A 16089-nucleotide genomic window follows, 5' to 3' on the forward strand; every position below is an offset into this window, starting at 1 on the left:
ATCTTGATGACTGTCACATCTCTGCTGTTTTCCAAATAGGAAATCCCATTGACCAGGGCCCTCCTGAAATTATGCCAAAGATTGCTTCCCTAGTTTTGTGTAGACCTGAGGAGTGGCAGAGTATGTACCCTTCAAAGATCATTAAGCACCAGTCTTGGGCTCAGCCTGAATTCTCACTCAGCAAGAGTAATGTAATTGCAATTATAGAAGCGATCCATTTTATCACTTTCTGAGAAAAATCTTCAGAGATTGAGACTCTTAATTCATCCTGGCTCTTATGGAGAATAAGCAAGCAATAAATTGAAAACATCAAGAAACTGACAAACATACAACCTTTTATTGGTCATTTATATGCCGGGTAGCAACATCACCAAAACCAAAACAGCTGTTTCCACCTGAAAGCGCCCCGTCTCTTCATTTGCCTTTTTGTTTCTCTCCTGAAAAGGAAGTAGAAGCCAGTGTGTCAGTAACGCCCCAATTTATCTGTGCCCCTCCAGGTTTTCCCAAGAGCTGGTCTCAGTCCCATATCCGCATTTATCATCCACAGATGTCCACTCAGATTAGGTTTCATCCTAGACCAGTCACAGCGTGAAAAATACCAAGCTAGACAGAACTACCTGTTTCTACCCAGTCGTCTCCCACTCTCAAAGGAGGGGTGGGCGGCTCCATGGCTACCCAAAGCCACTGAGCGCGAGCAGCAGTCGGCCCTCAGTCCTCAAGGTGAAGACGGAACAGCTGCTACATTCCACTCTCTGCGTGTGCTCTTGGCCTCAGTGCAGGCAAAACCTAGCAGACCACGTCACAAAGTAAACGTGTTTTTGTCATCTGGTTATGAACAGCCAATAAATGCAGCTTCCAAGGAAAGCCAGATGTAAGTGATACACTGTAAATACAGGACTTTTACACACTGGGTATCTTTATCTATTGGCTACACTACTGAGTCTTAACAAGCTAAGTACAAATGGAAGTTGTGATAAAGCTTCAGCTAGACCTTCAACTCACCCAACTCTGTAGATCCACACAGATGAAGGCAGCTTTACTGGCAACAGGTCTTAGGGGGAGAAAAATATCAATCAGGAGGCAAGAAAACTATTGGTATATCCCTCCCAAATACAAAAATCTCAGCCAGCAATTACTGTACCAACTGCCAGTTTCATATATAGTTTCCCTTTAAGCCTAAGATTATCCCATTGTAAGGGGCAGAGAAAACAAGTTCCAAGAGAATTCAGCCTTGTCTGAAACTAGCCCGCATGCTCTACAGCACACACGACGAGCACAGTGTCAGTACTGCTATTCCTCCTCTTACGACCACCGAGACCAGGGTTTAGATCCGATGGGAAAGGGAACTGGAGGGTCAGGCTGTCTCCAGTACCCGACGTTACCTTATTCTGAAAGCATGGCTCCAGCGACAAGCTGGTGTTTGCAGTTACTTCAGTATCAGGCGCTGCCAGTTAAACAACAGGGCAACCTGCAAAAAAGAGTGTGGAAGCGCTAACAAAAAACCTAATCTACACAGAATGTGATTTTGATGGAAACGGATTCAAGTGGAAGACTTCCAGCCCAAATCCTGAGAGATTATAGGAAAGGCGAGTGGCAGCTGCAGGTATTATGCTGACCTGTGCTGTCAAAGTCTCTCCACGTTGCTCTCGCATGCAGTTGGAGATCCCATGGCCACAACAGGCCACAGCCCTTGGAAACATGCCACACTGAGCCACGAGGTGGCTCCCAAGTTACATCTTCAGAGAACCTACCAGGCCCTGAGGCTTGTGTCCATCACTGTCATGTCCTCTTCACTCACCAGAAAGGTCAACTCCAGTCATCCTGGAATCTTCTGGCACAACTAAAATGAGAACAGCATTGTCCTGAATGACCTACTCGTTCCATTCATCTGGTTTTCAGAATCAAGGTTTTTGACTCGCCTTTAGACTGACGCCTTAAGCTCTTCAGGGCAAAGACCCACAGCATGGCCACAATCTGCACCACTTGCCCCTGATTTCCCCAGCCCAGGTATCTAACCCACCCATATGTGCATCTCCATACTGGTTCTTGGCCTCTGCAAGCCACTTCTCAAAAGCCTTATTCTTGCATGTAAGACCCCACCAATGGAACATTTCTGGTGGCCTCTGAAAACATTGTCAGTTCTAATAAAGGTCTCTGGTTGTACCTGAGAAATGGCAAGTACAATGGGAACTGTCTTTTCCTGAAATGTTGCAGATCAGTTACAGCAAACAGAACGGTGACCGTCGAGGAAAACTGTCACTTTGGGCTCCTTTTTGACCACAGCAGCTATATGGAAGCAGCTGCAGCTTCGATAAGGGCCACGGGGGGACGGGGATCTAGGTCACAGTGCAGACCCAACACTGCAGCCCTCAGACTCACCTAAATCCTGTGAGATGTCAGGACTCATCTGCTGGGACATTTTGGAAACTAAAAGAAAACAGACATCCTATAAATTCTGATCACCACCTTCTTTTACTATGTGCCAGTGGTGTGTCTCATTTTATCGCCACAGGATCGTTTTATCAACCCCGTCTTACACCAGATTTAGACTTGTTACTTGCCAAAGTCCCCTATCAATGGAGAAAGTGACAACCTTGGGATTCAAAATAGGATCTGAATGACTATAGCCCGTCCTCCAGAAAACCTTGTCCTTATACCCACCAGGGTGACTTCCTTATCATGTGTCGTGCAGCCAGATAATTTTGGAGAAGGTAGGCAAGTTAACATGCCCAAGGTCACGGAGCAACTGTCACAGGCGTATTCAAGGTCTGGCTGACCCCACCACGTGGTCTCCCCTAACTTAAGCCACTTCAGTCCCAAAAACGCCGCACACCCGACCGCCTGCCCATGTTACTCACCCGTCACACCGGAGCACAGGGCCGCGAGGGCCGCGGCGGGAGCAGGGCGTGGCCCACACAGCGTCCGGCTTCTTCCACTGCGCCTGAGAACCACGTGGCCTTCCGGATCTCGGTCCGACTAGGCCAGTAGGCCTGGATCCTCCGTGCCGCGCTCAACATCCCGCCGCCTCTAGAGGCAGCCCTGGCAGGTGCGGCGCCCGTGGCAACCAGGATAAGACCGGGAATGGCGGAGGATGGGCGTGGACCACTGCAGACAGAGAATCCAAGACACACAAGACAACCTACGCGCGGCTGCCGGGAAAAAGGACGTTTGTCAGCCGGGAAGGGGTTTATATAGGCCCCGCCCCTCGCAGCTGTGCCTGACGATTGGAGCAGCGTACTGCGCGGAATGATGGGAGTTGTAGTTCGTTCGCCTCTGGCGAACAACCGACTGTCTGACTCGCAGTTCCAATCGCGTGTCGTGTGAGACCCTTTTCACTCGGTTGGAGGAAACTTGTGTAAGTGATTTCTTCAGGATCCGAAGAGATTACTCCGCCATCATTTAGCACTCAGTGAACGTCCAGTAACCCAGGACGGAGCTCATAAATATCACCGACTTTCAAAATCGGGAAGTTAACCTTTAACCCAGTGAGCTTAGCCAGGGATTTTGGTTCAAACCGCCTGAGAGCACGTCGAGGAGCAAAGACTGGGCAGGATTTCGGCGGAGGGATCTGGGGGCGGGCTTCCTTTCCAAAAGGAAGAGGTGACTGATTACAGAACTCATTAGAAGAATGCATTCTTTGTTCGGGCTTATCTCTTCAGCTAATAGATTAAAAAAACTACTGAGTGCTTACTAAGTACATTATGCTCGATTATCTCAGCTAGTTTTCAAAATAACCCTGTGTATGCGAATTACAATTATGCCTCTTTTGCAGATAAGGAAACAGAAATGGCTTACACAGATAGCAAGCGAGTTAAGACCTGAAATGCGGAAGTTCACCTCATACGCCACACTCATATAATCACTGTGCCATGTACAAGCTTTATCCATAGAATGAATAAGCATCTATATATATATATATATATATATATATATATTTTTTTTTTTTTTTTTTTAAGTAGTGAGACTCTGAGGTCTCAATGCAGGGGCCCCAGGTTCCATCCCTGGTCAGGGAACTAGATCCCACCTGCTGCAACTAAAGATCCCATCAGTGGCAACTAATACCCAGGCGTCCACGCTCAGCCAGCTCTGACCCAGGCTCCTCTGTCCATGGGCTTTTCCAGGCAAGAATACTAGAGTGTGTTGTTATTTCCTCCTCCAGGGTTGAACCCCTGTCTCCTGCATCTCCTGCATTGGCAAATGGGTTCTTTACAAAACACTGAGGCACCTGAGAAGCCCAAGATTCAGGCAGCCAAATAAATAATTTTTTTATTTCCATTATATATTTTAATGAGACAAATTGGGAGAGAATAGTTGAAAACATGCACTGAATAGGGGCCTTGCATCTAGAACATAAAGAACTCTTTTTTTGTTTGTTTTTGTTTTTGTTTTAGAACATAACTCTTAAGGAACTACCCTGGTGGTGCAGTGGTTAGGAATCTGCCTGCCAGTGCGGGGAACAGGGATTCCATCCCTGGTCCACGAGGACCCCCCCATGATGCTGAACAGCTTGGCCTGTGGGCCACAACTACAGAGCCTGCGCTCTGAAACCTGCGTGAGCCGCACTGTGGAACCCATGTGCTGCAGCTACTGAAGCCTGAGCTGGAACCTGTGCTCTGCAACAAGAGAAGCCACCGCAACGAGAAACCTATAAGTAAATAAATGGCTCTTAAAACTCAATAGTAAAAAGTAAAATCACTCCATTTTTAAAAAGGGGGAAAAGAAGGGGGGTGACAAAATTTGAAAGACACCTCACCAAAGAAGATAAACAGATGGCAAATAAACAGATGAATGACGCTCAATATCATAACACTACAAACACAGTGGAAGGGCTAAAAGTTAAAAAGACTGACAATATTGAACAACGAAGGAAAAGTAGAGCACGTGGAAATTTCATACAATATTCAGGACTGTAAAATGGTGCAACCACTTTGGAAAATGATTTTGCAGTTTTTAAATAAGTAAAAATGCACGTACTATCCAACCCAGCTGTTGCAGTACTAGGTATTTTCCAAGAGAAATGAAAAGCATACATCCACACAAAGACTTGAATATGAATGTTCATAGCAGTTGTATTTGTAATAGCCAAAGACTGAATATGACACAAATGTCCTTCAACAGGGATTGGATAAACAAATTGTGGTATATTAACACAGTGAAATACTATCATGTTGCGTGAAAGAAGCCAGACTATATACTATATGATAAATATTCTAGAAAATGCAAACTAATCTTTAGTGGCAGAAAGCAGATTGGTGGTTGTCTGGGAGAGGAGGTCAGGAATGAAGAATTAAAGAAGGACATGGAAAAAAGAAGGACATGGAGAAACTTTTGAGACTAATAGAGATGTTCATTATCTCAACTGTGGTGGCTTTGTGGGTGTACACTTATGTCAAAATGCATACTGTACATTTTTAATATGTGCAGTTTACTATGTATCAATTACATTTTAATAAAAATGCTAAAAACAAAAAAGTAAGCAAGGGAAAATTCAGATCATGTAATTCACCTGCCCCACAATCACTGACTTCTCAAGACATTTGAAATAAAGCTCAGTACCCTCGATGGCCTCTGAAGCCACAGATGATTTGGCAGCTCCTCCTCTTTGCTTTCATTACCTGATCCCTGGTCTAGGAGGATCCCACATGCGGCAGAGCAGCTAGGCCCCCGTGGCACAACCGCTGAAGTCTACACGCCTCAGAACCCATGTGGTGCAACAAGAGAAGCCACTGCAATGAGAAGCCCACACACTGCAATGAAGAGTAGCCACTGCTCGCCGAAGCTAGAGAAAGCCCAAGCAGCAACAAAGACCCAGAGCAGCCAATAAATAAATAAATTTTAACAATTAAATTTAAGAAGTAAAATAGAACTAAGATCTGGTAGCCGGTGGGAAGCTGCTGGGTCGCACAGGGAGCTCAGCTGGTGGCTTTGTGATGACCTAGAGGGTGACATGGGGGCGGGAGGGGAGAGATGTGTACATAGAGCTGATACACTTTGCTGTCCAGCAGAAACACAACATTGTCAAGCAATTATATTCCAATAATAAAATTCATTCATTACAAAATAAAGGAAAAAAACAAAAAACTAGGATCTGTCTAATGCCAACGTGCACCTTCTATGACACACAGTTACCCCAGAACTGCCCCGTGTGGTGGCTGCCATGATCTGTCTCACTTCGCAGAAGGGGAGCAGGGCTGGGGAGGAGAAGTGACTCGCCCCTTGGGGAGTCACATAGGCAGTCTATGACAAAGTCAGCTGACAACTGGATTCCAGTGCCAGGTGCAGTCAGGGGCAGACACATGACTCCAGCCCACAGCAGGAACATCTAGGAGAGGAAGTTCAAGGAATCTGATGCTGACAGTGCACTCTGCCCACATGCTGACCACAAGGGCTTCTGGGATGTCTGGGTTCAAACTCCTTTCAAGCTGTTCATGCCTCTCTGCCTTCACCCACTGCCCCTGCCCGAGTGCCCTTCCTCGCTCACCTCCCCAGCTCCCACTGTCCTTGGAGACCCAGCTTCAGCTTCAGCTTCTCCAAGAGGTCTTTTCTAACCCCGTGGCTCCCTGAGTGCAACTCTGTTGTGGTATTTGAATGAATAATGAGTGAATGAATAAATGAATAGCACATCCACTGTTATTCATTCATTCAACCAGAAATATTTACTGAGCCAAGCACTGAGGATACAGCCACTGGTCCTTGGCCTCAAGGGGCCTGAGCCTAGAAGGGAGACAGACATCACAAAGGACAAAAGGGCCTGTGACCTCACTAGCCAGTCAGTGAGGGGCTTCTTGAAGACATAGATCTAACCTGAGGCCTAAAATTGGGGTTAGTTACCCTTTGAAGAGCAGAAGGGGAGTGTTCTTGGCATTGGGCTGATAAGAGGAAAGATGCTCAGCACGGCTGGAGCACCAGTGGTGGGTAAAGACGGGAGAGGGTGGAATGAGGGGAAACGGTTCTGCACAGGCCTGATGCAAAAACTGTTTTTCCAGCTGAACAGAGCAAGGTGATGAGACCATCCTGATGGAAGCCTCAGAGGGGCAGGTGGGAATGAGGCAGACTCTCCTGGTTTGGACAGAACTGGCAGGGAGGATCCTCAACACATACACCCTACCTGATATTCCTTTCTCTCCTGGAGTGGGGGTGAGCCGAGACTTGGGCCCCTTCAGGCTAGTGCAGTGACCGAAGGGCAGAATTACTAGAAGGCTTAACAAAATGGCTTCTCACTGATTTATTTAGGAAATCTGGGCCTTCCCAGGTCCTCAAACTGTCCAGCCAGAAACAGATTTGGCCACCACTCTGTCTTCTGTGCTGAGTGATCTTGGGCTGGTTACTTAATTTCTGTGAACCTCAGTTTTCTCATCTGTAAAGAGCCGGGCAGACTAACAGCTACTCACAAGGTTGTGTACGGAGGAAATGTGATGATATGATGGTTTTTTCTTAGTGAGAACTGCTTCCCACTGCCAACCTATTAAACTGCAGCATCTACCCACTGTGGGTTAGTGAGATTAAACCAGCAGACAAGCTGTCTGGGACCAACCTCGAGCCTTGATGTTCTGGGTGTTCAGAAGACCAGCCTGGAAAGAGTGGAGATCTTGAATGCCGGTGCATCTGCCTTACCGTGCCCTTGACCCACTTTGTCCTTGTCCTTTGGGAACTTGCTTTCCAGTCCCCTTCTGCGGTATCAAGGGTGAGCCACACATGTCAGATGTGTGAGAAGCCACACATCTGAGCCTCAGTCTCCTGAGCTCTAAAATGGGCACACGACAGCCTTCTCAGAGGGTTGCTGTCCCAAAGCATAAGAAACTGACCATCTCACCTCATAAACCTTAGCTGTCCAGTCCACAAGCCAACTGTACTCTCTGGAATTGCAGTTGTCTACCCTGCCCCCTCTACCTGACTGTGTCCAAGTCTCTCTCTCCACCCTGGGGCCCAGCGCAGGCAGGCAGGGTGGAAGCAGTGGGGCCTGCTGAACTGTTGAAACTGAACACTGACCAGGGCCAGTAGGCCTCCAGGAGGGGCATCTGGGTGAGAAAAGTGCATCTATAAACCATCAACTTTCTCCAGGTCCAGCAGCAGGGGCAGAACAAGAGGACTAACAGAGAGTTGGGGCTGCAGAGGGAAACCGCCCCAAAGAATGAATGCAGTGGTCGCTCTGGCGCTGTTAGTCTCAGGCCAGGGCACGTTGGGTGTGGTGATCGGTCCTCTGTAGTCCTCCTCCCCACATTATCTAGTTTAATCTCTTCTTCTTTGAAGTAGAGATTATCTCCACTTTACAGAGGAGAAAACTGAGGCCCGGAGCGAGGAAGTGACCTGTCCAGGTGTTTCCACCGGGCTGGGTGGCTTCCTCGGCGAACGGTTCGGCGTTGCTGAAGACGCCCCAGGTTCTCCAGGCCCGGGTGTGGGTGTCTCTGGAGCCTCCCGGAGACTGGGGGCGGGGCCCAGAGACGGGGCGTGGGCGTGGCTGCGGGGCGGGGGCGGGGGCGCACAGTTGGCAGTCTGGCCTCCGGAGGCGAGACGCTGGCCATGGAGGCAGGGGGCTGTCGCTACCAGTTTCGGATCGCGCTGCTGGGGGACGCGGCCGTGGGCAAGACGTCGCTGCTGCGGTGCTACATGAGGGGTGCGCCCGGGATCTCCGAGCCCGAGCTACAGCTAGAGTCGGCGCCCACGGTGGGCGTCGAGTTCTATACCCGCACTGTGCAGCTTCAGGCCGGGCCGCGCGTCAAGCTGCAGCTCTGGGACACGGCGGGCCAGGAGCGCTTCAGGTGCGCGGTAGGTGGGAGGTGGGCCGGGGAGGGACGAGAAGGGTTTGGGGTGAGGGGTTTCTGGTTGGGGCGGGGTGACCATGGGGATCCCTCAGAGTCGCCGCCCTCAGTGGCCTAAGTAGAGATCTGGGTGGGTCCTTGCCCTGGGCCCGGGTTCATCACGCTTGAGTCATTCATCCTACAAATAACAGCTGGTGGGCTGAGCCCCTGAGCTTGATGCTTGAGACCTGGCCCGGCCGGCCCCAGTGGAATATTCGACATTGAAACCTAGAGGGATGAATGACCTGGGTGCTGAGAGGGCCCACAGAAGCGCAGAGAGGGAGGTGTCAGGGAGAGGTGGAAAGAAGAGATATTTGTGTTGGCTGTGAAGGATGCGTAGGAGTTTGCCAGGGAGAGAACTGGGAAACCTGCGATCAGGAAAACATCAGGTTTTCTCCAGAAATGGTCAGGAGAGTATGGGAATCAAACTGCTCCCTGACTGAGGAACACACAGTAACTTGGGAGAGACACAGACCGGGGGAAAAGGGAAGCAGAGGGTGGTGTGAAATGAGCTGAAATGGGGGTGTGAGGCAGTCACTGGATGGAGGGGGACGCAGGCCCCGGCGTGTTGAAGGCGTAACCCTCTCTCACCATACTCCCTTCACCATCAGGTGCATCACCAGGTCCTTTTACCGGAATGTGGTGGGTGTCCTGCTGGTCTTTGATGTGACAAACAGGAAGTCCTTTGAGCACATTCGAGACTGGCATCAGGAGGTCATGGCCACTCAGGGCCCCGACAAGGCGATCTTCCTGCTGATTGGCCACAAGAGTGACCTGCAGAGTGCCCGTTGTGTCTCAACCCAGGAGGCGGAGGAGCTCGCTGCCTCCTTGGGCACGGGCTTTATGGAGACCTCCACCAAAAGTAACTGCAATGTGGACCTGGCCTTCGACACCCTTGCCAACACCATCCAGCAGGCCTTGTGGCAGGGGGACATCAAATTGGAGGAGGACTGGGGGGGTGTGCGTCTCATCCAGAACACCCAGATCTCCAGACTGCCCAGCAGGATACAGCACCCAGGCCCATGCAGGTGTTGACTCTAGGAGGGAAAGGGTTAAAGCAGTGTTGGTGGGATGGGGAGTGTTAGTATCTCTCTGGAGGCCAAATGGCAGAATCTATTCAGACAGTTATTACAAACCATATCCTGGCACAGTCACGCCTCCTGGATTTTGGGGTCTTGGAGCTCAGCCCCTTTTCCACCAGAAAGGTCTAAGAGGCCAGGTGTGCAGCCTGGAGCCTGTCTCCTCTGTGGTCAGAGGAGCTCGTAACAGACCCCACTCACGGGGGGTTGTGGGCATGACTGAGATCATGGATGCTCTATGCTCAGCCAGAGCCAGAGCCTCCCACACAGTGAGAATCGAATAGCAAGAACTGTCATCGCTGCTGCTCTTTCCTCTCTTGGCCAGGATGTGGCCATTTCAGGCAGCGTCCCTGGGCTCGGACGCTGAGCCGCTCAGCGTGTGGACGCTGCTACAGGCGAGGAGGGGGGCAGGGGCTTTCAGGCTGAGCCAGGTCTTCAGGCTTGGATGAGAAAGTGTGCCTTCAAACCCGGATTGCTGCCCAGTGCTCCTACTCCAAGGCCACGGGCCGGAGAGGCAGGGATGAATATGAACAGCTCTCTGGCTGGGTGCATGGTGGACACTGTTGGTTAGCCACCAAAATCTGCCCCCAGGGCTGAAAAACCCATGGCCCCCTCCCCACCAGAGCGCCTAGCTGCTGGGAGTGCTATGTGGTGGTGGAGCCCAGGTTGCTCTCTGGGAACTGCCTGCTCATCTGGGGCAGCCCAGTCCAGCATCAATATATCAGATCTGTTGGGCGCGGGGGTAGTGTTTAAAGGCCTGGCCTTCTTGCCTCAACTCTAGACAACTCTGACGGAAACACCCATCTTCATCACTCTCCATGGGGTCCATTGAGGCCACTATTAGGACAGCATCACAGCTACATTCTCCTGCTCAATCCTGCTTTCGTCCCTTCCTCCCCCACCCAGCAGGTATTGATGTCAAGAATCTCCTAATAGGGACTTCCCTGGTGGTTCAGTGGCTAAGAGCCTGAGCTTCTGATGCAGGGGGCCTGGTTTCGATCCCTGCTCAGGAAACTAGATCCCATATGCTGCCAAAAAGATCGAAGATCCTAAGTGCCACAATTAAGACTTGGTGCAGTCAAGTAAATATTTTTTTTAAGAAAGAATTTCGTAATAAAAGTCTGCACAAAAATACAAGCGGGAAAACACGTCTGCACCCTTGGAATTCCCTGGCGGTCCCGTGGTTAGCATTCTGTGATCTCAAAGCCAAGAGCCCAGGTTCAGTCCCTGGTTGGGGAACTGGAGATCCCACAGTCTGCATGGCGTGGAAAAAAAAAATTATATATAAAAGTCTAGGGGACTTCCTTCGTGGTCCAGGGGCTAAGACTCTGAGTGCCCAATGCAGGGGGCCCCGGGTTCGATCCCTGCTCAGGGAACAGTTACCCACATGTTGGAACTAAAGATCTCACATGCCACAATGAAGACTGAAGATCCTGCCTGCTGCAACTAAGACCCGGTGCAGTCAAACAAGTAAATACTAAAAAAATAAGTCTGCACACTGATTTTATTCTCAAAATCTGGCTGCTGGGGAACTTAACCTGCAACAGAAACTGCTAGGCACAAAATATCCAGTGGCAATGCAGGAAGGCTTTATGGAGAGAGGGATCTTTACACTTCACTGAAGGCAGAAGAGGGTGACAGAGGGTGAGATGGCTGGATGGTATCACTGACTCAATGGACACGAATGTGGGCAAGCTCCGGGAGACTGACGGACCGGGAAGCCTGGCGTGCTGCGGTCCATGGGGTCGCAGTGAGTTGGACCTGATGACTGAACAGCAACACAGCAGGTGTCAAGGGGATATCTGGGCGGTCTCATCGTGCCAGTGGGCACGGGCAGGGCAGGGCAGTTGCCACAGCAAAAATAGCACAGCCCCTTTACTCACTTTGTGACCTGGGGCCAGTTACTCAACCTGGTTGAGTCTCGGATTCCTCCTCAGTAAGCTGTCACTGAAAACCTCTCCTTCCTAGGGGTCTTGGGAAGTTTCACTCAGGTGATTTTTAGCTTCCTCACCTTGGCACCTGGGCCGGGAGCAACCTCTGTGTGCTTGACTTCCTCCCTGCCTTCTCTTTTCAAAACATCACTCATTCTTCTGACCATCCTGCAAGGTTGGCACGACTGTCTTCATTTCGTTGATGAGAAAGTGTAGACAAGAGAGGGAAATAATTTGCTTTAGAGTTATTATCATTCCTTCATCAAAAATGTCTTAAAATGAGCATCTGTTCTGATCTGGGCTCCAGGAATACAGCAGTGAACAGGACAGAAAAGCAGTCCTAGGGCTGACATTCCAGTGGAAGAGAAAAAAACTAGTAAGTGGGACTAAATGAGTCTTAGCTGTAAGTGCTATAAAGGCCACAGATCTGGGAGATGGGCCTGAGGGTGATGGGGGCTCGTTTAGAGCAGATGGTCAAGGAGGGCCTCTCTCAGGAGATGGCCTTTGATTTGAGAACCTAGATGAGGAGGAAGAACCAAGCTAAGAGCAGAGATCTGGGCAGAAGGAACGGTGTCCAGCTCTGATTGGGCACTTCTTAGGTACCATTTGCCAACCAGTTTGCCATTGCTGTCTCAGTGCAGCACCCCCGCCCCCCACTCCTGGCCTCCAATCTTTAGTGTAGATTGTATCACCCATCTTGAGGGTCTCAGGCCTGCTGGGTGTGATTTAGCACCCACATTGCCCCAGGGGATCTTTTTTTTTTTTTTCCAGGGGATCTTTTTAAAATACAGATTTGACCTGGCTGCTCCACTCCTAGAATCCCTCCCTGGCTCCCCATTGCCTGCAGGGTAAAATCCAAACCCTTTCCCCCCAAGTCCAGTCTGATCTGGTCCTATGGCATCTCCGCCTGCTTCGCCCAGGTTCCCAACCACCTAGCCCTGGGCTTTGCACACGCTGTTCCCTTTGCCTGGAAGACCCTAGCACATTACTCCCTCCCTGTTACCTGATCAGCCTGCAACACCCAGAATAATATGGCCTCCTCTTAACCACTGCATTATCCCAGCTGCCAAAAATAGGATCAAACCTGGGTTTGAATCTCAACTCTGCTATATACAATTGTGGGACCCTGGGGAACTCATTTCATCTAAGCCTCAGTGGACTCATCTGTAAGATGGGGATAATGCTTCCTAACTCACAAGTTTTAGAAAGGATCAAATGACAAATCAAAGGCAGTACTCCTCACTAGGCTCTAGGAGTTCAGAAGGTGGATGTCTACTTCTTCCCCTGAGGGTTTTGCTCTTATGACTGTTAGGGAACAGAGGCTACTAAAGTATATACTTTAGGGAAATAAGAATTCCAAATGCTAACAAAGTTCTTAAAGGTCCTAACCCCTTGCAGAGATATGGGTTGGGCTCCCCACAGACTACTTGGCCTCCAAGCCTTTCCTCATGGTAAAATGAGAATGATTCCTACCTCACAGTTTTGTTAGAGGATTAATTATGATGTGGATTAAGTGTTAGGTTACTTAACACTTAATAAATGTTAGGTTACTTCTGCCAACAAGCCTCCTCTGGGCCTTTTGTGTGTGACTCCCTTGCCTGGAATGTCCCTCCTCCATCTCTGTCAAAACTCTGTTCACCCATCAAAGCTTAGTCCAACCTAACCTATTTCTTTCCCTGAGCCTTCAGGGCGTTTATTGGAACGCCTCTCCTCTTTGCAGATTTCAGGTTCTGCTGTGTCTTTTTGCCCCACTAGAGGGCAGCTCTTTAAGATTGGGCTGATTCCCTTGAGGAGGCTCTCCGGCAGGGGAACACTGGGCTTTCTAAGACCATTAGGGAAAATCTGAAACATAACCAAGAATAAAGAAACGAGTATAAAGGATTGTGAAGAACCTCTTGTACTCATAACTCAGCTTCAACAAATAGCAGCAGGCCCATTGTGTTTTCCTCTCCCTTTTCTTTATGAAAGTTATTCTTAGATCCTGGCCCTAGTGGGTGACAGATGTGGGAGCATCTCTCTAGGACCCCTGGCTGGGACATGTCCCGCAGGAGTCCCAGTGTTGGGAGAGGTAAGCTTCACACTGCATAGCCCGCGCTCTGGGACTCAGGGCAGCAGAGGGAAGAAAGGGGTCAGCACACGGGGCCTGCAGGGAGGGCATCTTTGCCGAGGGCGTCACCCGGGCAGTAGAGGTGGCCTTCGGGAGTTTTGTGGAGGTAGAGCCTAGGGGTCTAGCTGGCCAGGAGAGGTCCTGGGCTCAGCCCCTGCCCAGCCTTCTAAACCACCCACCCTTGAGGGAGAGTCCACCCATCAGAAAGGGAAGGAGTGGGACTCCCCTGGTGGTCCAGTGATTAAGAATCTGCCTTCCAATGCAGGATTTGATCCCTGGCTGGGGAACTAAGATCCCACAGGCCACGGGCAACTAAGCCCACGTGGCGCATCTAGAGAAGCCCATGTGCCTCAACAAAGACCCAGCACAGCCAAATTTTTTTAAACAAAGAGGAAGGGAAGGGGCCTTTACCTGGAAAATAAAGGACTACACTGTGGGACTGTGGAAAACCTTCCCAACTACAGGGAACTATGAGACCTCAGTCCAGCGCGACCCTCCTCCTCCCTGCTTTACCCCATGCAGGAGGGACCCCCTCCAGGATGGCTTCTTGATCCCAGATGGCGCCTTCTAGGTCCTCAAAATTCACCCCTGTTTTTGTGACCACCCCCTACAGCTGCCTTTTGGTTGATTCAAACTTTTTGTTTACATGCCTGCTGTTAGCATCAGAGGGCTTCCCTGATGGCTCAGCTGGTGAAGAATCTGCCTGTAATGTGGGAGACCTGGGTTCAATCCCTGGGTCGGGAAGATCCCCTGGAGAAGGGAACGGTATTCTCCAGTATTCTGGCCTGGAGAATTCCATGGACACAGTCCATGGGGTCGCAAAGAATCGGACACGACTGAGCGACTTTCACTAGCATCAGAATCTTGTCAGATGGGATCTTTCCCACAGCCCTAAAATGCTCCAGAGCTGAGAAGGGTAATGCTCAGGCTGAAGAGGGGTGGGAAGCCCAGGGTCAGCCAGCTGGGCTCCCCACACCCTCCCAACCCCCTGCAAGACGCACACATGGCAGACTCCAAACACGGGCAATAGACCCCACCACTAGGCCTGAGGGCTGTCCACCCCCAGGCTTACCTTGCTCACCTCTGCCCATTCTCTCCTGACGTAGCACCTTATGCTTCAGCCACATTGGTGAGGTGACTTCCTCACACCTCCAGGCCTTTGCATGCACTGCCGCTCCCCTCTCTGTCCCCCCAGGACTTGGGGAGAGAGTTTAGGGCACAGCCAGGGGAGCAGGTTCTGGAGTCAGAGGGACCTGGTTGAAACCTTAGCACCATCACTACCACCTGTGTGATCTGAGTAGATTACTTAAACTCTCTAAAGTTCAGTTGCCTCACTGAAAAATGGGGTTAAATGAGATTACTGCAAAGTGCTTGACACTTTTGCTTCAGGCTTGTTGGGGAAACAAGCTTATTCACAGAAGGTGCTCGGCACAGCACGTGGCACCTATTAAGTTCTCTCCGGAGCACACGAACTCATCAGCCCTGCTCCCCACTCCCTGGGCTGCTCAGCATGTGTTAGGTCGTCTGCGTGCTCAGTGTGCGGGGCTCTGGGAATCAGATGGGCCCGGTTACTTAACTGGTGAGGCAGAAGGCCTTACACCCAGGCTAAGCTACCCCAGACACCAAGTTAGGAGATCCCTTATAGATACTCGGTGACACCTCTCCCCCCACATCCAGTCACCAAGGCCCACGCGTGCACCACTTAAACAGCTGTCAAATCTCCCTTCTCTCCACTTCGTTACGGCCACCTCAGTCCAGGCAACAACCTTCTTATGAACCTCTGCTTCTCCAAATGTTTTCTTATCCCCTCCACTGTCTGGCCAGAGTGATCTTTTCAAAACACCAATCTAACCATGTCACATTTCTGCCTAAAATCCTTCAATGGTTCCTGCTTTCTGGGTAAAGCCCACTCTTCTGAGGCCTACAAGACACTGCATGACCTGGCCCGTCTCACTTCACCACACTGCACTGCAGTTGGCAAACATGCAGCTCTCTCTTCTTTAAAGTGACCCTGCCTTCCCTTGGATCCCTTAAATTACAGCTCAACTGCTCAGACGCTCTCCCCTGACCCTGGGAGTCTCTGCTTTGAAGTTCTTGTCACGGAGGCAGGTTCCCTTTCCCTCGGTGGAAGGAACGCTCCCTGTGTTCATTCATCATCGCTGGCCATGCCTGGC

General features: G+C 50.3%; 1 protein-coding gene, 2 long non-coding RNA genes and 4 other non-coding genes across 11 annotated transcripts; 2 read left to right on the plus strand and 5 right to left on the minus strand.

Annotated features, from left to right (window-relative positions):
- Positions 1-318: 318 nt before the first annotated feature.
- Positions 319-3166, minus strand: LOC122426371. 5 transcript variants are annotated; one of them, XR_006265149.1, is made up of 6 exons: positions 2859-3164; positions 2380-2427; positions 1752-1840; positions 1383-1468; positions 1003-1051; positions 319-786 (listed from the first exon to the last, which is right to left on the minus strand). It is a non-coding gene; the product is annotated as an uncharacterized LOC122426371 (long non-coding RNA). The 5 variants fall into 5 exon arrangements; XR_006265146.1 differs by having other exon boundaries at positions 319-437; positions 2859-3102; XR_006265150.1 differs by having other exon boundaries at positions 319-437; positions 618-1468; positions 2859-3166.
- Positions 509-582, minus strand: LOC122426944. The gene has a single exon (XR_006265292.1). It is a non-coding gene; the product is annotated as a small nucleolar RNA SNORD99 (small nucleolar RNA).
- On the minus strand, positions 1230-1355 carry LOC122426930. Its single transcript, XR_006265282.1, has one exon. It is a non-coding gene; the product is annotated as a small nucleolar RNA SNORA61 (small nucleolar RNA).
- On the minus strand, positions 1574-1704 carry LOC122426926. The gene has a single exon (XR_006265279.1). It is a non-coding gene; the product is annotated as a small nucleolar RNA SNORA44 (small nucleolar RNA).
- LOC122426921 lies at positions 2189-2323 on the minus strand. The gene has a single exon (XR_006265275.1). It is a non-coding gene; the product is annotated as a small nucleolar RNA SNORA16B/SNORA16A family (small nucleolar RNA).
- Positions 3167-3198: 32 nt separating the features above from the next.
- On the plus strand, positions 3199-4677 carry LOC122426372. The gene is made up of 2 exons (XR_006265151.1): positions 3199-3355; positions 4392-4677. It is a non-coding gene; the product is annotated as an uncharacterized LOC122426372 (long non-coding RNA).
- A 3809-nt stretch (positions 4678-8486) lies between these two features.
- RAB42 (RAB42, member RAS oncogene family) lies at positions 8487-15648 on the plus strand. The gene is made up of 2 exons (XM_043445081.1): positions 8487-8759; positions 9410-15648. The coding sequence occupies exons 1-2, from the start codon at positions 8521-8523 to the stop codon at positions 9831-9833; spliced, it is 663 nt and encodes a 220-aa protein (XP_043301016.1). The 5' UTR covers positions 8487-8520; the 3' UTR covers positions 9834-15648.
- Positions 15649-16089: the final 441 nt, after the last annotated feature.

Source organism: Cervus canadensis, chromosome 24, assembly GCF_019320065.1.
Source record: "Cervus canadensis isolate Bull #8, Minnesota chromosome 24, ASM1932006v1, whole genome shotgun sequence".
NCBI classification, from domain to species: Eukaryota; Metazoa; Chordata; class Mammalia; order Artiodactyla; family Cervidae; genus Cervus; species Cervus canadensis.